The sequence below is a fragment of the Rana temporaria genome, chromosome 9 (genome assembly GCF_905171775.1).
Source record: "Rana temporaria chromosome 9, aRanTem1.1, whole genome shotgun sequence".
NCBI lineage: Eukaryota > Metazoa > Chordata > Amphibia > Anura > Ranidae > Rana > Rana temporaria.
In genome coordinates, this window is record NC_053497.1 from 99,423,716 (window position 1) to 99,449,632 (window position 25,917).

The 25,917-nt window shown below is 40.3% G+C and overlaps 1 protein-coding gene across 5 annotated transcripts in view; it reads left to right on the forward strand.

The window, feature by feature from the left end:
* The window catches only part of ARHGEF9 (Cdc42 guanine nucleotide exchange factor 9), a 469,420-nt gene that overhangs the window by 322,172 nt on the left and 121,331 nt on the right, over positions 1 to 25,917 (forward strand). For all 5 annotated transcript variants that reach the window (XM_040323963.1, XM_040323964.1, XM_040323965.1 and 2 more), the window contains one exon: positions 1,961 to 2,152. In XM_040323963.1, the coding sequence (XP_040179897.1) occupies positions 1,961 to 2,152 (192 nt within the window). The remainder of the gene's footprint in view (positions 1 to 1,960; positions 2,153 to 25,917) is intronic.

A 25,917-nucleotide genomic window follows, 5' to 3' on the forward strand; every position in this document is an offset into this window, starting at 1 on the left:
TAACTATACGCCGAAAAAAGCCTAACGTAAACTACGTAAAAAAATGCGCCGGCCGGACATACGTTTCTGATCGGCGTATATAACTAATTAGCATATTCCTCGCGTAAATATACAGAAGCGCCACCTAGCGGCCAGCGTAAATATGCAGCCTAAGATACGATGGTGTAAGACACTTACGCCGGTCGGATCTTAGGGAAATATATGCGTAACTGATTCTATGAATCAGGCGCATAGATACGACCCCGCAACTCAGAGATACGACGGTGTATCTGGAGATACGCCGTCGTATCTCCTTACTAAATCTGGCCCAGAGTTTTCAAAAGTAAGTAAGCAATTTTGGTCTACATGTTTCTTTAGCTACAGGTTTCCTTTAATTAGCGCTTGACTGGACAATCCAGATGTGACGTTTGTTGACCCCATGTCTTGTGGTTTGGCACGACACTGGAAAACCATTGTGTGTGTTTTGAGTGGGTTTGGCAAGAATGTGCGGCAGAGATTGACTTACTCTGTGTTTGAATAAAAGGATTGATTGTTCCCTCCTTCAGCTGAAACTACTGAATATTCAGATCTTCCCATTAAGAAGGTTCCAACCATCTAGAGTGTTGAATTAATAGAAGATGGTGCCATATTTGCAAAGCCATGAAACATGTAAGAAGCAGCTCATTATTTTGGGAGAAGAATATAGTCTGTAAAGTGACCTCTTGTGTTTATTCATAAGGATTTTGAAAAAACAAAAACCTTTTTTCTAATAAAGGCTGCAACTTTGCTGGATAGAGAGATATTAAATTATATTAATAAGAAGCTCTACAAGGAATGCAAAACTCCAAAAGTGAATAGTGTTAAGTGTATTTTGTTTAATTGTTGACTTTACTTTGATCTACATGTAGAAAACCTGAGTTAGGACAATGCGAGTTTTGCCAAGAACAACAAATAGTAGCTTTGAGCAACATACTCTGCTTTTTATCTTTTCACCTTTTTGTGTATTGGTTTCAGTATTTTTCTGTTCCCTCCTGTTGGTTTTATTATGAGTTTTGCATTGAACTTCTCATAATGCAGACTTTGACCAGGTAGGTGTTCACCTGCTCTCTGCTCTTATGTCTGGCAGTGGCACATATGCATAGATGCATAGCTCCCAACTGTCCCTGATTTGGAGGAAAGTCCCTTTGTCCCTGTTTCGTCCTCATTTGTCCTTCATTTTGGTCTCATCTATATACCGTAGTTGCATATAAAATGCACATTTTTATCTGTCAAAAAGTGTTTCCTAGTGCTTAACCTTTCATCCAATTTCTAAATTGCTGCATTTGTAAATGTTAAAAGACAATCTAAAGAAATAGTAGTGGTAAAAAAGCACTTATGATTTTAACTAATCTTTTTTTTTTTTTTTTTTTTGTATAATTTTCTTTTAAGGGGGTGTGAAAAGGGGTGTTTCCTATGCCTACATACTTTTGTGCCTCGTTCCCATCTCAAAAAGTTGGGATGTATGCATATGGCTAGTGTTTGAGCATGGGACAACCAGTATTGTGTATTAATATGCACAGCCATGCACAGAACTTATTCTTCAAAGGCTGTCATGCTTTTTCTGCAACACAGTTTATATTGTACTTGGTAACTTTAATTTAGAGGTTGAACATATGCAAAATGTATACAGTACATCATGCTTTCCTAGTGACTATCACAAGAATAGTTATTTTTTTTTATACATACAAAATACTTGTAATAATATATGTAAATTTGGAATTTAGATGTCATATATGCACAGTATATTTGCACTTGCAAACACACACATGCAAACCACGCAAAACACATACAAATATATTGTATAGACAGAGATAGAGATCTATATCAACATATATACTGTATACACATATACTGTAGGTAGATAGAAAATGGTGCTAGTATTGAAGATTACTGATTCAGGCTCAAATATTTTTTTTCTAAATCAGTTAATTTTGTATTTCAGCTTTGGGTAAATCAGGAAGATGGAGTGGAGGAGGGCCCCAGCGAAGTGCAAAATGGGCATTTGGACCCAAGTTCCGACTGCCTATGTATTGGCAGAACTCTCCAGAACCGGGATCAGATGAGAGCCAATGTCATCAATGAAATCATGAGCACAGAAAGACATTACATCAAACACTTGAAAGATATATGTGAGGTAAGAACCATTTCGTCTTATAAGGGTGCTCTATTTGTCAATGAATACCAGACCCTGGAAAGTGTACCGGGAGAGAGAAGAACAGGAGGGGAAGACTACGCAGAGACTATGAGGGATTTTGGGTTTACTTGTTATACCCCCTTGGATTTCAGGATTAATTGGGTACTCTGTTATAAGCTAAGTATGGGTGCCAACACTGGAATCATGCAACCTGCAGTGTCTTGCGGCTGTTTACTTTAAAGCATAGGGCTATGCTAATTAAATTACCTTGGCCACTAACACAGTACATACTGTAAAACAAAATCAGTTTAAGGCTAAGTTCACACTAATGCGATCTGTGCGCGTTTCCCATGCCACATTCAAATCTCACTGCCCTTGTGATCCACTGCGGGTTTCTGTGCGATTTTAACAATGCCCCAAATGCAGTGTGTTTACCAGCACCAGATCAGACCAGATCACATGGTATAAAAGGACCATTTGATCCGGTTGCAGTGCAATTCCAAAATGCATTGGGCTCAAATTGCACTACACTGAATCGCATGTGAATTGAACAGGAATGCGGTGCGGTTCCTGTGTGATTGACTTGAGGTTCATAGTGTTAACCAGGGCTAAAGTAGATGATTAGGGCAGATAGTGAGACTCAAGGGCAGAATAGATATATGTATGCGGTAGGGTTGTCCCGATACCACTTTTTTAGGACCGAGTACAAGTACCGATACTTTTTTTCAAGTAGTCGCCGATACCGAATACCGATACTTTTTTTTAATGTTATATGACCGTTTTCAAACCACAATACAGACCAAAGATATTTTCTTTAGAATTATGAAGAACTGGTACATCATGGTGTGGGGCTGTTTTTTAGCATACGGTACTGGAAAACTACATATCATTGAAGGAGTGATCACTGTCAGTGCAGCTCATCGGTGCCAGTGCCCAAAAGTGCAGCTAGCCAGTGCCACCTATCAGTGCAGATCAGTGCCCATTAGTGCATCAGTGCAGGGAGGCAGCTTATTAGTGCATCTCATCAGTGCCACCCAATCAATGCCAGTGCCACCTATCGGTGCCATCCATTTATGAGTGCCATTCAATCAATGCCAGTGTCACCTATCGGTGCCATCCAATGGTGCCATCCAATTTGTGTTCGATGTCACAAAAAAAAAAGTATTCTATTTTGGTATCGGGAGTATTTGCGCGAGTACGAGTACTAGCGCAAATACTCGGTATCGGTCCCGATACCGATACTGGTATCGGTATCTGGACAACCCTAGTATGCGGTGTAGATGGTTAGGCATGGTAGACAGTGGATAAACAGAGAGATTCAATAAAGTTAATCCAAATCTCACACAGATAACAACTTAACAGCTATTCAGTATCATAGATAAATTCAACATTGCAATATCTGTACTTGAGCCTCAAAGGCTAGGATACCAATTAACAATGATTATCTCTGTTCTATGCTATGCATGCCAATATGTAGTGATTATTAAAGTGTAAGTAAAGGCAAAAGTTTTTTTTTTTTTTCATTTTGGATAGAGTAAGGGAATGTTATAGCCCCTGCCAGATTGGGGGGATTTCTCTTCACTTCCTGTCCCATAGCCAAAACAGAAAGTGAGAGGAAATTCCTCCAAATCAAGGGAAGCCGGTGTGTCACCGGAAATAGTGTCCCCATTGGAAGATTTCCCCTCTATTACAGTTCTGAAGTCAACCCAAAATGTGGGATTTTCTTTTACTTTCACTTTTGATGATAAAAGTAAATAGTACAATGAAGGACTAATCTCCCTAATGGGGGAGCCAACAGCAATAAAAACTGACAGGTGTGCTAATCCCTCTCCACTCTATCCAAAACGAAAAAAAAGTTTTAGGCCCCTTTCACACGTGTGGACCGTATGTCCGCTTTTTCATCCATCCGTTTGCGGATGAAAAAGGGACATACAAAATGTATAGTACTGATTAATTCTTAACTACTAGGATGCGTCTGTGTGTACACACATGCTCATATGCATTGCACTTTTTATTTTTATCTTTTATCTTTATTTTTTAGGAACATTTTTATTTTTGCAGTAAGAAACACTTATTGAACATAAACAGTCTATATACACCAGTCAGCCATAACATTATGTTGACCCACCTGATATTGATTAGGTTCCACTCTTGTCACCAAAACAGCCCCTTTTACTGCCAAAACAGCCGTAACCCATCCGCACATGGACACAACTAGACATCTGAAGGTATGCTGTGGTATCTAGCACCAAGCTATCAGTAGCTGATTCTTTAAGTCCTGTAAGTTGTGAGGTGGGTCCATTGATCAGACTTGTATTCAAGCACGTCCTACAAGTATAAAGAAAAGGGTAGTGCTGCGCTGTAAATAGAGAATGGGGTACAAGTGTAGAGGAAGTGTAGCAAATCCTTATATGTAAAAAGATACAGTCTGACTAATGATCAAAAATGACAATGTGTAAAAATATATTGACATCAAAGTTAACGTGCTACAGTGCAGCTAATCCAGCTGGCAAAAGTAGGATAATAAAACGTGACAGTGCTAGTATCATACAGTGTAATACAATAATAATTGGTGTACTGTTAACCAATGGGGTGTACAGCGTGCATAACACAACACACAACAGTATAGGCTAAGTTAAATGTCCATGCAACAAAAAGCCTATAAGCATAACAAAGGAAAAATCCAAAAATAAAAGTGCTGGTGTAGATGCCAAAATAACGTGAAGAAAAGGTAGGTTTCCGGTGTTCTCTTCAAAATAAGTGAGGATGTCCCCTTACCTTACTGCTGTAAGGTAACAACATATCAGCCCAAATACACTTTCTGGTTGTGTCCGCATAGGATGTTATCCGGATGGACTGTAATTGAAGTTCATCTATCGTAGTTCTTCTATCGTAGTTCATCTATCTTCCTACTCTCCAGTAACTGTCCAATACGGCAGGTACAGGCAGACCACTATACTGAAATTCTGAAGGAGCTTACCATTCCACCCACGATCTGCTGATCATGGTTACAATGCTCTGCAGGAATAAAATAATAAATTCACGTTTTATTACCTGCAGAAACACATTTATTTATTTATTTTAAAAGGTGAACTTAGCCTTAAGAGCCGGTTCACACTGGGGCAGCGTGACTTGCCGAGCGTCTCGGCAAGGCGATCTGCCCACGACTTCAGAGGCGACTTGCAAAATGACTTCTGTATCGAAGTCAATGCAAGTCGCCCTGAAGTCGTCCCAAAGTAGTACAGGAACCTTTTTCTAAGTCGGAGCGCCTTGAGTCGCTCCTATTGAAACAGTTCCATAGTACAGAGCGGAGCGCGACTTGTCAAGCGGCTAAGTCGCCTGACGAGTGGCCCTTTGTGAACCGGCTCTAATGCCACATACACACGATCGGTTCATCCGATGAAAAGGGACCGATGGATTTTTTCATCAGATATCCGATTAAGCTGACTTTCATCAGTCTTGCCTACACACCATCAGTTAAAAATCCAATCGTGTCCAACGCCGTGACGTAAAACACAACAACGTGCAGAGAAAAATGAAGTCCAATGCTTCCGAGCATGCGTGGACTTGATGTTGAGCATGCGTGGATTTTTGACCGATGGATTTCCCCACAGACGATCGTTTTTTTCTATCGATTTTTTAACCATCAGAAAATTTTAAAACGGGTTCTATTTTTTTTCACCGATGGGAATAAAAACGATGGGGCCCACACACGATCGGTTCATCCGATTAAAAAGGTTGTTTTCATCAGACGAACCGATCGTGTGTACAGGGCATTAGGGTTATGGCTGATTGGTGCAAATGTGGCCTTCACAGATCAAGTATACAGAATGATTATACATTTTAGGACAAGTAATTATAAAACCAAACAACTAACATAGTAGTCAGTAAATTGTCTGCTGTGACTTAAGCAATTTGTGTTCAATACAGGGGGGTTTATTTACTAAAACTGGAGAGTGAAAAATCCGGTGCAGCTCTGCATAGAAACCAATCAACTTCCAAGTTTTGTTTTGTCAACGCTTTAAGTTAAACTATTCTCACCTTGAATCCAGTGATACACCATCCCCAGAACTTCCCACCGGCTGCTGACATTGTTAACCACGTCTTTGCTAAACTCCCCCCAACTGCAAGTCTGAATGAGACCTTAAAGTCATTGTTTCAGCCCAACTGATATCTGCAAGATGTTAGAATAGCTTTAGACTAATGTTTGAGTAAAGGGTAAACTGTTTGCATTAATTCAGTGTTATCCCACGCAAAAGTTCACATTTTTTCAGGGTTTACGTTTTATTTATTTTTTTCCTTTTGCCAAGTGTCATGTTTTTTGATTATAAAGGTTTGGCCGTCTCTGGCCTCTTTCTGTCTTCTTTTTGAATATATATATATATATATATATATATATATATATATATATATATATATATATATATATCTCTTAAGTCCTTTTTTCTTAACCTTTGGGATCACGTCATTCACGACTTAAAATATAATGAGCTCAGCCCTTCTTGGAATAAGTACACTAAATCCCGACAGACTTAAACTGTGAAGCCTTCCTGTTAGGTTGCTTAAAACTGGCCCAGTTTCTGCTGATAAGGCAAATTAAATCAAATTAAAGTGGGATCTTTGATGCTTGTTTGCTTTGCAAGTCCCCCCGAGACCTTGTGCTCAATTTGAAGGTACTTTGTTCATTTGTGAAAAAGGTTTAACACAGGAATAGCTAAGAGATGAATCTTGATTATATAATACTTCAAATAAATACATTTAGATTCACCAGAGATTTCCAAATAAATGTTATATATATCGAGCACCCAGGTTAAACCACCAAAACTGCAGAGACCTTTGCTAGGGTGGGGTATCACATGATGGCTGAATATATATCCTGTCACCTACAACATTCATCTATTTTCTGCATCTACCTTGGCTATTTTCAAACACTGCAGTACCTGTCAGCACTCAGTAGCATAGAGTGGGTTGTCAGCACCCGGTGCAAGGCAAGTAATTTGCGCCTCCAGACTTTTCGATACCCCCACTCCGATCACATCCACAGATACCCCTTCACTCTGATCACACCCCCAAGATACCCCCACTATGATCACACCTCCCAGATACCCCCACTCTGATCACACATCCCAGATACCCCTTCACTCTAATCAAACCCCCCAGATACCTCCACTATGATCACACCTCCCAGATACCCCTTCTCTGATCATACCCCAACCCTGATCACACCACCCACATACCCACCACCTGATCACACCCTCAGATACCCCCCCTTTGATCACACACCCCAGATACCCCCTCCCCTAAATTCCTCCACTCAGATCACACCCTTAACCCCACCCCCCAGATTCCTCCACTCTGTTCTCACCCCAAGATTCCCTTCACTCTGAACACCCCCCAGGTCCCCCACCAGATCCCTCCACTCTAATCACACCCTCAAATCTCCCCCCACTCTGATCACAACTCCAGCTGCCTCTTCCTGGTCCCTCCACTCTGATCACACCTCCAGATCCCTCCACTCTGATCACACCTCCAGATACTCCACCAGATCCCTACACTTTAATCACAACCCAGATCCCCACCAGATTCCTCCACTCTGATCACACCCCTAGATCGCCCCCTCAACCCTCCATCCTGATTACACCTCCAGATCTGCCCCTTCCCCATACCTCCACTCTGATCTAACCTCCAAATCCCCCACCAAATCTGTCCACTCTGATCACACCCTCCAAATACCCCCTTTCACCATCACACACACAATCCCCCCACATCTCACTAGACCTGCAGCACCAGACACAGGAGGGTTAGCTGTGTACTGTGCAGGCAGGAGAATATCTCCAGCAGGAATTCCGGTGGTGACGGCAACTGCAACAACCAGTGGGAAGCCTCCTCCACCCTGACCTCCTCCTTCCCGTCACCCTCGGGGACAGGTATTTTAAAAATCCAAATCCCAGTAAGTCCCCCCCATCCTGCCGCCCTAAGGCAGCTGCCTGTCTGTGTGTTAATCTTCTATTAGGGGACTTGATTATATGCACCTTTTGCATTCAATATGTTTTTCTCTTTATTTTTTGTGAGATGATTGAAATATGTAAATGGTTGTTTCTATTTAATAAAGAGGAGGTATCATGTGTATTTTTTAGGTGCTATGTAGTCATGATGCCGCCCCTGGTTCCTCCCATAATAAACTTTTTTTTCAACTGAATTTGTGGTTTTAAACAGCATATCTAGTACAGCTACCATCTATGCTTTTACTTTGTTACCTAAGCAACATGCCAGGCAGACTAATAAACCTAGAAGAGGGGTGGTTTAAGTTTCTTACAAAAAAAATTCTTAGAGGGCTCTGTTGCAGCTGCTCCTGCCATTCCAAACCTGGATAATGACCTGAACTACAGTAAGGCCCCATACACACGAGAGGATTTATCTGCAGATACGGTCCAGCGGACCGTATCCGCGGATAAATCCTCTCGAGGATTTCAGAAGATTTCTATGCGATGGCGTGTACACACCATCGCATTGAAATCCGCGCTGAAATCCTCTGGCGATGACGTGTCGCGCCGTCGCCGCTATTATGACGCGGCGACGGGCGCGACGCTGTCATATAAGGAATTCCACGCATGTGTCAAATCATTACGACGCGTGCGGGGAATCCCTTTGGACGGATGGATCCGGTAAGTCTGTACAGACGAGCGGATCCATCCGTTGGAATGGATTCCAGCAGATGGATTTGTTGTGCATGTCAGCAAATATCCGATCTGCTGGAATCCATCCCAGAGGAGATTTCTCCGCGGAAACAGATCCGCTGGCGTGTACACACCATAGGATCTATCCGCAGAAACCCATTTGCTGGGATTTATCTGCGGATGGATTCTATCGTGTGTATGGGGCCTTAGACAGATTGAAGGAATAACAATCTCTTTGTTAAACTGCAAACATTTTGATTCGTACTCTGGATAAAGCTTATATTAGATTGAAAGAATCATATCTCTGTCAAGATGGAAAAGGTTTGGAATATGTGACCAGCCAAGGGGAACCCTGACCTCTATGTAGGTATTTATGTATATTTACATTAAGTTGTATCCGACTCATGGTGATTCTATGGGCCAGCTCTCTGATCACCATGTCTGATACATTCCTTAGAATTTTCCAGAATTTTTTTTGAGCCAGGTCTTTCCTCAACCCTCCCCAATTCCTCAGGCTTGGGACTAGAATGCAGAATGTGACAACACAAGTGCATAACCATTTTTTAAACATATATTAGTTCAAGTTTATACAGGAGCCAATTAACCTACCAGCATGTCCTTGGACCTTGGCAGGAAGCTGGAGTACCTGGAGGAAATCTAGCTAGACTGGTAATGCTAAAATCATTATTGAACGGCGTATCTTGCTAATTTACATATTCTAGGCGTAAATCCACGTACACTCCCCTAGCGGCCAGCGTAAATAGGCAGCTAAGATACGACGGTGTAGGAGACTTACGCCGATCGTATCTTAGCAACTGAGAAGCGTATCTCATTTTGAGAATACACTTAAAGATACGACGGCACGGATTCAGACTTACGGCGGCGTATCTACTGATACGCCGTCGTAAGTCTTACTGAATCCGGCTAATATATGTTTTATGTTCAAGTTAAACAGAATTTGTCCCAGGACAGAGCCTTGAGAAACCCGGCTCACAACATCAAAGCATTCCTGTAACCAGTTTTCTATCCAGATACATACACTATCGCCAATGCCAGCCGACCTCATTCTGTAAATTAAGCCCTTATGGGTAGTGTATCAGATGCTTTGGTGAAATCTAGATACACCTTGTTCGCAGGCCTTCATCTATCCAGATTACTGCTTACCCCCTCATAAAATGTTAAAAAGTTGGTCTAGCAAAAAGAAACCTTAATAAATCCATACTGGTTACTACTAAGATACTATTTTTATTAGAAAATTCTTGCATATAGTCCCTTATCATTCCCTCCAATTGTTTACATACTATTAATGTTAAGCTAACTAATCTGTAGTTACCATGTATGTATTTTTTGAATATTGGTACCACAGTAGCGTTTCACCAGTCACCTGTTACCATTCTCGTCAGTAAGCTTTTCTTATAGATTAGGAATAATGCTCTAGCAATAACCTGCCTAAGTTCTTTGAGAAATCTCGGGTGTAAGCCATCTGGTCCTGGTGATTTAATCATATTTAGTTTTTCCAGTCTTTTTTGAACACTGGCTTCAGTTAGCCATAAGGAAGCATTCCATTCTGTGTTCATAATAGTACCATCTTATAAAACATACTACATCATGCGGGGTCCCTATGTCTTGTCAGTCTGGGGGACACGGGGCGACCAATTTCTGCTCTTATTTCTGTGCAAGGATTTATATACCAAAACCCACCATCTTTGATAGTATGAGGAGGAGTATTATTGACATCTTTGGCGGAAAGTGATCAGGAGTGTTCCCCATTGGGGAAGGTGCTTATGACCTGCATTATACAGTTCCATCTATGGAAGTGAGCATATAGGCACTGCAGATGGCAGGATTCATCAAACACTGAATTGGTAGCCAGATTCACAAAGAGTTACGCCAGCGTATCAGTAGATACGCCGTCGTAACTCGGAATCTAAGCCGTCTAAACTGAGATACACTTAAACCTAGCTAAGATACGACGGCCTGCGCCATCGTATCTTAGGGTGCAATATTTCCGCTGGCCGCTAGGTGGCGCTTCCGTTGAGTTCGGTGTAGAATATGCAAATGACTAGATACGCAGATTCACGAACGTACGCTTGCACGTCGCAGTAAAGATACGCCGTTTACGTAAGGCGATTCCCAGCGTAAAGTTAGTCGAACAAATAGTTGGCCTAGTCAATGTTAAGTATGGCAGTCGTTCCCGCGTTGAAATTTGAAAAATTGACGTTGTTTGTGTAAGTCGTCCGTGAATGGGGCTGGACGTCATTTACGTTCACGTCGAAACCAATACGTCCTTGCGGCGTACTTTGGAGCAATGCACACTGGGAAATGTCCACGGACGGCGCATGCGCCGTTCGTAAAAAACGTCAATCACGTCGGGTCACGAGTCATTTACATAAAACACGCCCCCCACATCCTCATTTGAATTAGGCGCGCTTACGCCAGCCCATTCACGCTACGCCGCCGTAACTTAGGAGGCAAGTGCTTCGTGAATACAGCACTTGCCTCTCTCACTTACGGCGGCGTAGCGTATATGCGATACGCTACGCCGCCTCAAAAGTAAGCCAGTCTATCTGAATCTGGCTATGGGAGTTATATTGGAGCACGATGTGAAGAATTTATAGAACTGTTTATTTATTTTGTTTATTTGCAATTTTTTGAATTGGACATTTTTTTACGGAACATTGAAATTAATATTGAGCATTGTTATAAACCAATTGCATGTAATATTGTGGGCACATGGAATATAATAATTCTAGATCTTTTAGTTTATAACACATTTGTTTATTATATTGATTTTTGATTGTTTTCTTTTGGTTTGGAGGCTGCACAACATATTTATTTTTAATAATATTGTTGTCACTGTGGGAACACAGATTTATGTTTGCAGCCGCTCATTAGGTTTATTTCGTTATTTGAAATATTGGTTTGGCACATTTTGTCTGCGGTTTGAAGTTTAATAATCACATTTTTACAATTGGCAGCACAGAGTAAAAGCATCATTTTTTTTCTTTATAAATACCGTCATGTCTATTATACCCCTCCTTTTTCTTAGCAAAAGCCGACAAGAATATATTTAACTTCCCCTTGTCTTTGTCACTTATAGTGTTGCTCACGAATATTCGCATTGCGAATATTCGACTCGAATATAGCATATTCGAGAAATCGCGCTATATTTCGAATTTCGCGGTGAATATTCGCAATTCCGAATATTCGCATTTTTTCAATTTGATTTTTAAAACAGATCACATCCTATCGACGTCTAAAAGCATTGCTGGTATGATTAGAGACCCTGGGCCGAGTAGCTAAGCTGAGGCGATCCTATTATGTTGCCAAATTGAAAAAAAAAAAAATTGCGATTTTTCGCTATTGCGAATGCGAAAATGATTGCGAATTTTCGATAACTGTGGTAGGAGAACTCTGATTGTCTCTGATGCAAAAGGGGGGGGCTTTGTGTATGTGTATGTGTATGTTATGAATATTTGTATGTTTGATATTATTATTTTTTGTAAGAAGGAAAAAATTGCGCATACCTTAAAAAAGGGGAGAATACAGCAGCAACTCAAAAATGTTATACAACATAAATTAATACAAGACAGAAAATGGAGTCGCTCTACAAGAATAAAAAATATGTCTAGTGACAAGACATGTGGGCAAATTATAAAATAAGCAAGCGCAAATAACTTGTGAAATACACAGTGAAACAAATATATAAAGAAATATAGTCCCAATAATAGAAAAATAATCTTTCATAAAAATGTCTTTGATATGTGAAGTGAAAAAAAGTCCAAAGCATGCAGCATGAACGTGTTCAATCTTTAAGGTGTTTGATTGACAAACGGCTGTGACAGATGGATAGAGTAAAGAATCACCACCAATGCAAAACACTTTTTATTTTCTATTGTAAAATATCAAGAATATTCTGAGCCAATCAGAGTGCTCCTTCCGCATTTGCCGAATATTCGCAATTATTTTGTATTGTAAAATATCAAGAATATTCTGAGCCAATCAGAGTGCTCCTTCTGCATTTGCCGAATATTCGCAATTATTTTGTATTGTAAAATATCAAGAATATTCTGAGCCAATCAGAGTGCTCCTTCTGCATTTGCCGAATATTCGCAATTATTTTGTATTGTAAAATATCAAGAATATTCTGAGCCAATCAGAGTGCTCCTTCCGCATTTGCCGAATATTCGCAATTATTTTGTATTGTAAAATATCACGAATATTCTGAGCCAATCAGAGTGCTCCTACAGCATTTCTCGAAATTGCGCAATAAATATCGCATTCGCATGTTGCGATATTTCGATAAAATATCACGAATATTCTGAGCCAATCAGAGTGCTCCTACCGCAGTTATCAAAAAATCGCAATTATTTTCGCATTCGCAATAGCGAAAAATCGCAATCATTTACTTTCGATAAAATATCACGAATATTCGAATTTAGCGAATATATCTCGAATATTCGAATATATATTCGAGATATATCGCGAAATCGAATATGGCATATTCTGCTCAACACTAGTCACTTATGACCAAATTCCCCTGACTATCCTTTATGAGACCAATGTGCTCTGGCTTTGCTCTTTTCACTATTAATACAGTATATTAAAAAGAAAAAAATGTTTGGGATTCTTTTTTACTCTGCTATGTATCTCAATGTTAATTCCCCAACTAGCCCCTCATTTTCTTAAAGCCCTCAACTCCCTAACTCAACACTTATGATTCTCTCTAGACACTTTTAGGGCCCTTAGAACAGGTATCCCCAAGTAGGGAAAATACCCATTTTCTTGTGCTAATTACTATACCATTTTCCATTTAAACATAGACTCGAAACTCCTGATGGGAATTTTGGAAAAAAACACCCCATTGTGGCTACCAACCACATTATAGACTTCAATAGGTTTTATCTCATCCCATGAAGCTAGAGATAACATCCTTAAAACCTTATCCACACTGCCAACTTTTCCCCTAACCCCTGCTTTCTACAGGGAGCTGATACAGAAAGCATTCAATAGAGTAAATTGCAGTTTATGGAATCTGTCCCACCTAAAAATAAATTTCCAAAATCAGGGGCATTAGGGATAACACTGCCCCCAAGTACATACTTTGAAGGAGAATGTTACTTTTCACTGGGCTGTGTCAGCTATCAATTACTTGAGCACTTATTTACCAGCCTTGAATCTCCTTAAAATCTTCTTAAAATCTATACTCTCTGTAAGCCCTTCCCATACTCAGCCCTGCCTTATTCATACGACATATTAACTCTGCTTAGTCTAAATTTGTATGGGCCAACAGATGTCCCAGATTGACGTTCCACCTGCCTTTGCCTCCCCAAAAATGCAGATGGGATAGCCCTACCAGACCTTTCTAAATATTACACAGCCATTTGGTCAGGTTGATCAGCATGCAGCATACATTCAACTTCCCTTTCTACAGACTACCTTGGTTTTTTCCCTGAAATTCCATCCTATAATTGGGCCATCTTTGCAAGTCTGTGCCCAAGCCCATAAGTGTGAACTCTTGCCAGATGTTTTCCCCTTTCATTCAAAATTTGGCAATCCTGCCTATCTCTGGTGGGTAAATATATCAAGCATCCCGGTTTGCTTCCTTTGGAGGCACTCACATCCCCCCATTGGACTATTCCTCCATACCTTATAGCAAGCTGAACAAATCTCCTGTTATAACTTCTCTTTCTCCTCCTAGGGTCTTCTCATGACCCTTGAATGGTTTGAGGGCCCTATTTATAAAACCACACCCTTTGAGACATTCTCTTTTTATACTGTACACATTACTGTTGCAACTTAAGGCTGACTATACACCACCCTATCTTAATCTTTGGGAGACAGACCTTCAACTGACCCTTAAATCCTTAAAATGATAAAGAGTATTACGCTTCTCTTTAAAATCCTCCATATACATGAACATTTAGGGAACAAAAATAAAATATTATTCAGGTGGTACAGAACCTTGTCCCTAAGGTAACTGATATCTATTGGCATTGCAGTCTCGTGGTTGGTACAATCCTTCACATAGGTGTGCGCAACCTATTGCATTTGGGTGTGCTAACAAAAGCTGCGTGTATGTTTGCATCTGGTTTGTAGATTTTTTGGCTTTATTATGATTACTTGTGTTACGATCTTTATGCCTTTTATGTATATGTTGTTGTTAAAAAGAAAAACAATTATGTCAACTAACACTGTTTCTATACAATGAAATGTGCTGGCTGGCCATATGTGATTTAGCTTTTTCAGGCAAAAAAAAAACAATTTAACCAATTCCCCCATCCACACATTCAAGGTAGATGGAGAATCCTCCCACTGTGCTATTGTATTCTGACAGAGACTCCACCACTGTCAGAATACACAGATCCGTGCTGCAATCTTTTGCCTGATCAGCTTGTAACCAGCATCCTACTCTAAAATGTGTAATACTTACATACTCTAGATTTAAATCTACTAAGGGAGTGTAAGATGAATTCTTTTTATCTTTGTACTCTTGACTGCCCTGTATTCTTGAAATTGGGGTGTTGACAAGACGTTCTTTTGTGGGCAGGTCCAGCTGTTTAGTTTTGTATTTCTTCCAGGTCACTTTTATTGTGCTAAACACACTGATCCCAGGTCTTTATGGACGCACTGTTCTCTGCATCTCAAATAGTACAAATAAATGTATTGTAGAGAAAATATGAATCTTTTGCCCTCTCTGGAGGAGAAATAAAGAGAAAAGAAAGTTCATGTACTCTGAAGAAGAAATAATGGGGAAAATAACAAGTCCTTATAGAAAAGAACTATGAGATGGAATTGAGGGATGCCTTGCATCATTAAACTTGCAATTCAAAATCACTAATCATGCCCACTTGGCGGTTTACTAATGGTCAGTTGGAAGTATATAAACCTTGACAGTTTTTCTAAAATAAATTCTAAATTCTAAAATAAATTATGAATACTATGCTTACTAGAAAAAACTTTTTTTATGTATTGCGGTATTGCAAACTTAACTTCACCAATAAGCAATAAGCACTCAGCGCCCATACGCTGTAAACTTAGCACTTAACATTGTGGACGATTCCTTTGTTCTCCGGGGAGTACATAGAATGGTACTTAGCACTGCATGAGGACAGTCTGTCACTTTCTACGGACTCTTTTTCATTTATTACTGAGCAAACAGCCCTGTAACATCTGCTTGTCAGACTGTTTTAAAAAGGAGTAGGGTGCAACATAATATGTCTAACATTGCTTTATCTAAACCAAGCACATTCTGCACTTAATTTCTTCTACATCCTTTGTTTGTCACTTAGTGTCTGTGGCCCTAGTACATTTAAGTCAAGAAGCATGTCAGCCCTGCAAAATAAAGCAGTACAAATTAACCCATAGACCCTGTATACCTTTGAGAGAACACTTTATAATGATTTTATTATGTTGTTTTTAATTTATTACAGCTTTTCCCATAACTTTTACATGTATATGGATAATAATGCTTGCTGAAACCATCCTGCTTTAGTATCCTGTTTCCTTTCACATCCACAGTGGTTAAAACAGGCAGAGATATGATGCCAGGCAGAGATAGGATGCCACTCTCCATTGATTGGTTTGTACAAATGAACAGTTACGGTTGCACAAATAACAGTTACCAATTAATTAATTGTTACCAGTGTTAAGCCTCGTACACACTACTGTACTTACAATCCGATGTTAGTACAGCAAATTCCCTTGCTGTGCTATTGTGTTCTGACAGGTGTACGTGGCCCCCACCAGAACACTCTGGTCAGCGCTCTCAGCCACTGGCCGGTCGGCATATCTTTTTTCGTCATGGCCCATCAACAGACCCTGTTGGACCTGCTGCCATACACACGGTCCGAATGTCAACCATTTTTTTATTGAACCAGCCAATGCCTCCTGACATTCGTCCTGTGTGTACTAGGCTTTAGAGACAGGATAGCTAATATGCACATTCTTACTCCAGTCAACTTACTAAACAGTGAATCAAGGATAAGGAAACAAGAAAAATGGCAGTTCCTATACTTGTATTCAGTAAAAGAGATAATACCTTTTGGGACAAGATGCCTTTGAAAAAATAAATAAAAATCATGGCCAGTGGTATCTTCTTGCAGGGTTATTTTTAATGTCCTGTTGCTGAGATAGTAATGCTTGAAAATACTATTTAAGGTTCATCATGACATGAAAACATGCAAATGGATAGGTATGTAGGTGAATGTGTAATACTCCTTCATGTACTGTACTCCTATAAAGCGTTTCTAATCCCAATAACAAAATTGTTATATTGTAGTTAAATGATTCTTAGTGGTGGCTTCAATAGTTTTCTTTTTTTCTGTATTTTTTTCCTTTATTTTCAGCTGTTGATCCAGTCAGTTAATGTTGTTATTTTTCAGCTTTCTTTAACAGTCCAATGTTTATCCCAAAAGGAAAAAAAACTGTGGCTGTAAACGTTAACTGGAGTTCAGTTTTAACTTGTTAGTCAAGTCCAAATAAATCTACTAGTGCATCTGAGGCCTCCTACACTCGACCGAGTTTCTCGGCAAAAACCAGCAAGAACCTTGCTGGGAGATATTTTTTTGCCGAGGAAACCGGCCGTGTGTACATTTTCGTCAAGGAAACTGTCGAGAACCTCGTCGAGCCAAAAAGAGAGCGAGTTCTCTATTTCCTTGATGGGAGTCTGATTTGGCTCGTCGAGATCCTCGACGGGCTGGTTTTCGACGAGAAACTTGAACGTCTGTATGCTAAGAAACCCGCGTTTGCTCAGATTAAAGTATGAGACGGGAGTAAAAGTAGCATTTGTAATGGAGATAACACATTTTTAAAGCTGTAACAGACTGAAAAGTGCAAATCGTCTCTTACCAAACTTTTATTTAACACGCAAACACATGAAGTTAGCAAAAGCAGCCCCAAGAGTTTAGCCAGTGGAATCGAACTTCCCCTGCCGTTGTATGTCACCGCGTTTGAGAACGAGGAGATTTTGGCTTGACAGTGTGTACGCAAAGCAAGCTTGTCGAGTTCCTCGACAAGCCTAACAAGGAACTCGACGAGGAAGTCGATGTGTTTCGCCCGTTGAGTTTCTCGGTCGTGTGTACGAGGCCTTACACTATCCTCTCCCCAGTTTGACAATGCTGCTGTCCAAAGGTTTCTCTATTGCTCCTCCATCCAGAATGGTGACACCTCAAGACAGAATGTGTGTTACTGACCAATTCACCAGATGAAAGCAAAGCAAACAAAGCCTTTGTTTTGTATAAAAGCTGTATTAAACCCAAAACCATCTGTCTCACTATCTGCTTTTCATGAGGACATACTGTAGATGGGGACAGGAAAGGGGACTCGGACAGAGCAAGGGACATAGAGAGATGGGGGCAGTCAGAGAAGAGTACATTGGGAAAGAGCAAAGGAAGGGGTGATAAAACAAAATGTGATAGATATTGAGAATAATTTAAGTATTTGTGTATGCTGAAGTTTCTTTACCTTCATGCATTCTTAGGCCCCGTACACACGACCGAGTTTCTCGGCAGAATTCAGCCAGAAACTCGATTGGAGCCGTATTCTGCCGAGAAACCTGCCGTGTGTACACTTTCGGCAGAGGAAGCCGACGAGTTCCTCGTCAAGCCAAATAGAGAACATGTTCTCTATTTCCTCGTTGTTCAATGAGGAAAGTTGGCTCGCCGAGATCCTTGGCGGCTTCACACAGAACTCAACGAGCAAAACGATGAGTTTTGCCCGTCGAGTTCCTTGGACGTGTGTACGGGGCCTCAGGGTTGGCGCTACCATAAGGCGGCTTAAGCAGGCACTTTAGGCCGCCAGGATGGGGGGGGGGGCATACACACGGTCCGATGAAAAGCTCCCATCTTACTTTTTCAGCCGGACATTCCGACCGTGTGTACGGGGCATAAGGGCACTCGGAGGAGGTGATTGTTATATGTATTTATCAGTTTTTTTTTTCCTTTTGGGATAAAGGTTGTACATAAATAAATAAAAGCTGATCATTGTAAGCACCCCTGTCTGTAATAAATGGTTTGTCTAAATCCTGTAACTGTTGAAAAACAGCAGACTTACTGACAAGATCACAAAGTGAAAGTAAAGGAAAGAAAGCCTAAAAAAAGAAAACATATGTAACCATCATGGATAAGATTTGGTCAGCTGCAATATAATAAATGTTTGCTTTTGGGTTTAACACCATTTTAAAATGAAAAGTTATTAGTGCTGTTGTATTTAAGTGTGCGCTGCATCAAAATATAGATCATTGGTTTGTAATGTCCTAAAAAAAATACACTGAATTAATATACTGTATGTCTCAAGGTGCTTTTCATGCTTCTTTATTCTTCCAGCTGTGGAGAGAAGAATTTAAATTAATTCTAATTTTATGTTCTCTGCAATCACAATATCAAATATGTTTTGTACCATAATTGTCCTTCAGCAATAGATAAAATTCATCTGTAATGAAGCCTAATTGTAGGCACAGTATGAATAGTCTGTGGTCATGCTGTCTTCAAACTATCTGGGTGTTATCATAGATTCTGAACATACACAGCAAAGAAAACAAGTACAGGTAATTGGGATCAAAATTGGGATCAAAATGCCTCACCTTTACTGGTCTAATGTCAGTACTTGTTTGCCGTGGTCCCTTTAGACTGCAGCATGGTTTCTTTAATGATTATAGCAATGTGGAGTAGGATGGTATTCTACCATTCTGTGAGCCATTTTTTTTCCCCCAATCAGCAGCCCAGTTATGGCAGTACCTTTTTCCAGTTCCCAATCACAGCAGGAATACTCAGAAAACTACACTTAGGAACTGGTGGCAAAGTGTTTTGCTAGGTGTCTATTAAGGTTTCATTCACACCTATGAATTTTTAGTGCTTTTTGCATTTTGCAGATTTGTACTACAGTCCATTTACCATGGTTTCCTATAGAAAACGTTCTGCAGTTCAAATCTCCAAAATGCAAAAAGCACAAAAAATGCATAGATGTGAATCCAGCTTAAAAGGTTCTTTGTGATACAAGCCAAGGAAGCTTAGACTTCTGTAGTGTATCAATGCTTTTACTAAACAGAAAAGCCGCACATACAACTGAACAAAACACAATTCATAGTTACAAAATATGCCTGCAACATGCACAAGCCAATTATACTTTCTATTAAAATAGGCAAAAAATAATGTGCAATAAGTAAACTAAACAGTTAGGCCTCATACACACGACCGAGTTTCTCGGCAAAAACCAGCAAGAAACTTGCTGGGAGAATTTTTTTTGCAGAGGAAACCGGTCGTGTGTACATTTTCATCGAGGAAACTGTCGAGAAACTCGACGAGCCAAAAAGAGAGCATGTTCTCTATTTCCTTGACGGGAATGGAGAAAATTGTCTTGTCGAGTTCCTCGACAGCCTAACAAGGAACTCGACGAGGAAAACGAGGCTTTACTCAACTTAGAGATGGTATCAAGATGTAATGTCCTTCATTGTCCTTCAAGTCCAACAACTTTCTCCAAAGTCCTCCATCTTCTAGCAGCCATGTCTTGCCTCTTTTTCTTCCAAACCCAATTCTCATTTGTCTGACCACATGCTTCTTTCACAATCCTAAGCCCCCCCAACTGGCACTTCCATCATATCCTGTCCTCTGCTTAGCTCCTAAACCAATCCGACATATCATTGGGGAGAGCCTAATGCCTTGTACACACGATCAGAATTTCCGATGGGATAAAATCCGATGGAATTTTCCGTTGGAATTCCGTTCAAGCTGTCTTGCATACACACTGTCAGACCAAATTCCGACCGTCCAAAACGCGGTGACGTAAAACATTACGACGAGCCGAGAAAAAGTTCAATGTTTCCGAGCATGTGCCGACTTGATTTTGAGCATGCGTGTTTTTTTCTCCGTCGGAGTTCCAAACAGACGATCGGATAAAAATAAAACATGTTCCATTTCTTAACTCCGACGGAAAAAAGTCTGATGGGGCCCACACACGGGTCGGAATATCCGATGAAAAAATTCCGTCTGACTTTTTTCATCGGAAATTTCGATCGTGTGTACAAGGCATTCGATTCTTACAACAAAAGATGGGCTTAAAAATGTAACTATGCAATAAAACAAGTAAATCTGCTATAAAATCACCTAAATATTTATGGCAATATACAAAGACACTGTGGGGTCGATTTATTAAAACTGGAGAGTGCAAAGATTTTACACACTCCGGTCTTAGGAAATCAACACGTGTGCTCAGGGTAAAGATCTAAACATATAAAAAATCCAGTGTGTTCCATATAGCAATCATACCCAATCATAAAGGGGCGCTGTGGTGAAATTGCAGATGGCACTGCCAAATCTAATGTCCCAATCTAAGATATCACCAGCAAACAAAAAATTGCCAAGAGGGGGTCCACTGTATGATCCATTAATTTCTTTGTTGCCCCTCCACTAAAGGATACCAACCTTCTACACCAAGCATAAACACTCCCCCCCCACAGCAAAAGGGCTGTCAATATGCGGAGGCCCTGTTATGGCACAAACTCTTATGTCACTCAGCAGTGTGTGGGTCCTTTTAAAGGGGTCCCAAAACATGGAGCCCATCTTTGAAGGTTCCAGCTCTTATGTATCACTGTTGCAACAAAACATTGCTGTGGAAAATAGATGTGAGGGACTATGTCTTTAGACATCTTACTGAGGCAAGAATCCCCAAAGTGAGCACAAGAAGTCTGGAACTTGACCTAACCAGGCTTTTATCAGTGAAAAAGTTTGCCACAAGTATTGAACTCAAATGATTTTTTTCAAACTTCATTGAATACAGCAGTAAATTCTAGCTGCCTGACTTATCCAACAACATCATTACATATGGACCTGAAAAAAACAAGCAGCAAGTGAAGGGGTCAGTGACAGAGAAAGTACTGCAGGCTCTGGGATTAGTATGACAGCCATACAATGGGCATCTTCAGAAGAAGGTCAGCAGTAATGGCCTACATATTTATCCCAGCACAAGTTTCCTTCACAAGTTTCCTTCTGCAATGGCTGCAACACAATTGGTAAATGAATGGGAGGGGGATTCATGTCACCTGGACAATGGAAATGTCTCCATGCATTTTGTCTGTGCTCGGGAGTCACCAGAGCATCTATAGACTGATATCAATACATGGTATGGCATCATAAATGGAGTGTGGATTCACACCTATGCATTTTAAGTGCTTTTTGTATTTTGCATATTTGCACTACAGAACATGTCCCATAGGAAAGCATGTTAAATGGCCTGTAGTGCAAATCTAAAAAATGCAAAAAGCACTAAAACTGCATAGGTGTGAATCCAGCCTAATAGAACATTGTACTGATGTATCTGTGTATCTGTGTCGGTAGCAATTTGCCTCCAAACAATTTGAATTGTTTCCATTTCTAATGTCCACCATCGTTTCTAGGTATTTGATTTAAGGGTATGAAGGGTATTAATAGGGTAAGTAATACTGATGTCCTCCACTCTGTAGTTTTTCTTGCATTGTGTCATTTATATGCACAAGCAGACAGCTTTATAAAGCTTGGACAGATCAGGTTCATTCTGCAAATGTGTATTTGGCCAATATACAAGAGCTACCCAGGAAACGGTTACTTAATTATGTTATTTGGAAACTATAACATCAGCCAAAGTGGCAAAAAATAAAACTTAATTTTCAACTCTTAAGCAACCTTTTGCATGTATCTTAGAATATGTTCAGGAATGGTAAATTTGGAGTCATTTGGGACTTTTTAGACATACTATATATGGAATTTTTTTTTTTTTTTGTAAATTGCCTCAGTGAATTGTGATATTTGTATGCAAAGGCAGCTCTAATCACTTACACACACAGGTTGTGTGTTTAGTGTACCTGCACAGTGACTGTATTTTATTGTTTACTCATTGAACTCCTTTTATCTCTTGAACCCTAACAATTACCTTCTTTTGTTTAGTCCCTTTTGGTTAAACCTACCACTGAAATTTTAATAAACTGTTTGATAAGTTCTAAAAAATCACTGTTGATCTTACCAGAAAACTTGTGAGCTAATACCTTCCTTTACTGTCTACCGTTGTTGACTGTTACAATTGACATTGTTTTTAGTTATCTCCTGTAACTGCAGAACCCTGCCCCTTTATGTTATGGGGCATGGGAGGGACAATGTTCTGTAGTCCTATTTTGTTTCTGTTGTTCTGATACAGTAGGGTGAGTTAGTGTGGTCACCCTACAACTGAAAGAGGGAGATTTACTAAAAATGGTGCACACAGAATCTGGTGCAAACATTTACTATGTATAAAAAACTAAACATATGTGAGCAGAAATCAACAGGAAACAGGGTTGTGGTCAGAATTTATTAACTCTATTGATGGTTCAGCTTTTCCTATTGATGCCCCAATTATGGGGATTCCTTGCAGAGTTATCAGGACTAGAGCCGTGTCAGTATGTCAGCCCATGTCCAATATCTGTGGAGAATTGACATAAGCTTGTTGTTGCAGACTGAAAGTGAGTGGCATCTGTCTGCACTGGTACTGTGTCTTCTTCTTGCAGCAGACATGCAAGGAGCAGCCTCCTTACATTCAGCATTAGGTGCCATAGATTCCTGATTGGTGGTCCTCCTGTACAAAGCAGAAGGCAGCCTGGCATGGTAAATGCCTCAGTAGTAAAGCAGACCCACAGGAGCATTAGCTCCATGTGTATAAACAGTGCTTAAAAATGCAAATAAAATGAATAAATTATGTATAATTTTCTATGGTGCAAATATTAATTTCTTAAATATTATTAAATATTAAATTCTCAAACAAAGACCATGATTACAAATGGTAAAAAATAATAAGTGCTCAGTCCGAAATAATTGTGATGTATAATATGACAAGTAATTTCAACATGTTTTGAAGTGCCTTATGATTTTTTCAGCTGCAATATCCACTTTAGTGCCACCAATTCACCACGTGTGTGATATAGATCCCCACTCACCAAATGGCGTTGACTCTCTTGTTGAATAACAAAAGGAGTCAAAAATGCTTAGTGGTCACCCATATCCTTTCCTCGTGGTAGTGTCACCAGTGGCTCTGGTAGCAGGTCTGTTAGTGCAGGAGATAGAAAGAGAAGGGCGGGCTTCTCATAGTGTAAAATTCTTCAAGTTTATTTTAGAAAATACATACAAAAAAGGATTAAAAACATGGTTATCCCATTAGTGCAATGAAAGCCATGGGCCACTAGACTCCAGCATGCATTCCATCTGCATGTGAACCAACGCACTGTGCATTCCAGCTTGACGCATTTCGTCACTACATAACGCCTCCAGAAGTCCTTCAGCTACAGATATTTTTTTTTAAATAAACTAAAAGCATTTTACAGTATGATAAGCCTGCCCTTCTCTTTCCTTCTCCTTCACTAACAATCCAAGTTTGGGGAATGGAAAACGATAACCCCCTCATGTACAGCAATCTCATCAGATGAAAGGAAGTCTGATGTTGCTGAGATGGGGAAGATGTGAAGCAAAATAATTGAGGGGTGTACTTTTGTGAGATACTGTAGGTGGTCCATACAGTGAACTTAGTGCAGAGTTATTCACTTTCAGGTATTTACAGAGGACAATGGGGCACTCTTTACATTTTGAGGAAAATAGATTTAACCTCCAGATACAGAAAGGCTTCTTCACAATAAGCGTTGTGAACATGTAAAATAGACTCAAGAGCTGGTTCTGACCAGCTCAGTAGATTGGATTAAAAAAGGCCTTGATTTTTTCCTAAATGCACATAAAATATCTGGATACTAATATTTATAGATAAAGTTGATCCAGAAAATATTCAATTGCCTCTTGGGGGATCATGAATGCATTTTCCCCCGCTGAAGCAAATTGGATAATGCTTTATTGAGGTTTTTGCCTTCCACTGGATCAACTGTAAGTATAGGATTGTGTTTTTTTCTCTTTGTTGAACTGGATGAGCATGTCTAACTATGATAAACCAGACTAACTATGTAACTCTAGCTCATACGTCCTCTTCCCACAAGTTTATTGCACATGGAAGAATGATTTTTATTTGTGTGAATTCTCCCAATAACTTTTTATTGGGCTGTGTTGCTTTTTTCTTCCAGTTTAAGGAAGACCCATATTTGGTCTATAGGCCCATCATACCTCAGGTGGCTTTTCTTTCCAGTGTTCTCTTGCTAATCATTTGTACTTTACAAGGGGTTACACATGTTTCTTACCCTGTTAGGCTTAGGCCCCGTACACACGGGAGGATTTATCCGCGGATACGGTCCAGCGGACCGTTTCCACGGATAAATCCTCTCGAGGATTTGCGCGGATTTTGATGCGATGGAGTGTACTCACCATCGAATCGAAATCCGCGCCGAAATCCTCTGGCGATGACGTGTCGCGCCGTCGCCGCGATGATGACGCGGCGACGTGCGCGACGCAGTCATATAAGGAATTCCACGCATGCGTCGAATCATTACGACGCATGCGGGGGATCCCTTTGGACGGATTGATCCGGTGAGTCTGTACAGACCAGCGGATCAATCCGTTGGGATGGATTCCAGCGGATAGATTTGAAGACATGTCTTCAAATATTTATCTGCTGGAAATCCATCGCATGGGAGAAAAATCCGCGGAAACAGATCCGCTGGATTGTACACACCATAGAATCTATCCGCTGAAACCCATTCGCTGTGATTTTTCAGCGGATGGATTCTATCGTGTGTATGGGGCCTAACACATGAACTGTGGGTTTTACATTTTGTATTGTTGTTGTTACTAAGCCCTCCTTTTGTACCTGTTTGTAACATCTTCTTGACATTATTCTGTACTTCATGTGACCTTCACTGAGGTCTTAGGGGTTTCTGTGTCATCAACGTTGTTCTGTACAGAGCCCTATTTGATCTACCATAGAGCCTACAGTAACAGTACCAAAAGTGGTCCCTGCCTTCCACCTCAGTGAGGATAATATGTGAGCTTCCCTGCACTGGTTCACCCCAAGGAGATATCTCTGCTTTTCCTGGATGTGGTGAGGGTCATCAGATCAGTCATTGCTTCCTTAGGCAAACATATTTCCTGTTTCTTTTTAAAGAAGGTCCTAAAAGAGGTTCTCTGTGGCTTGCAGATTCACCATTTCTCAGTCGTT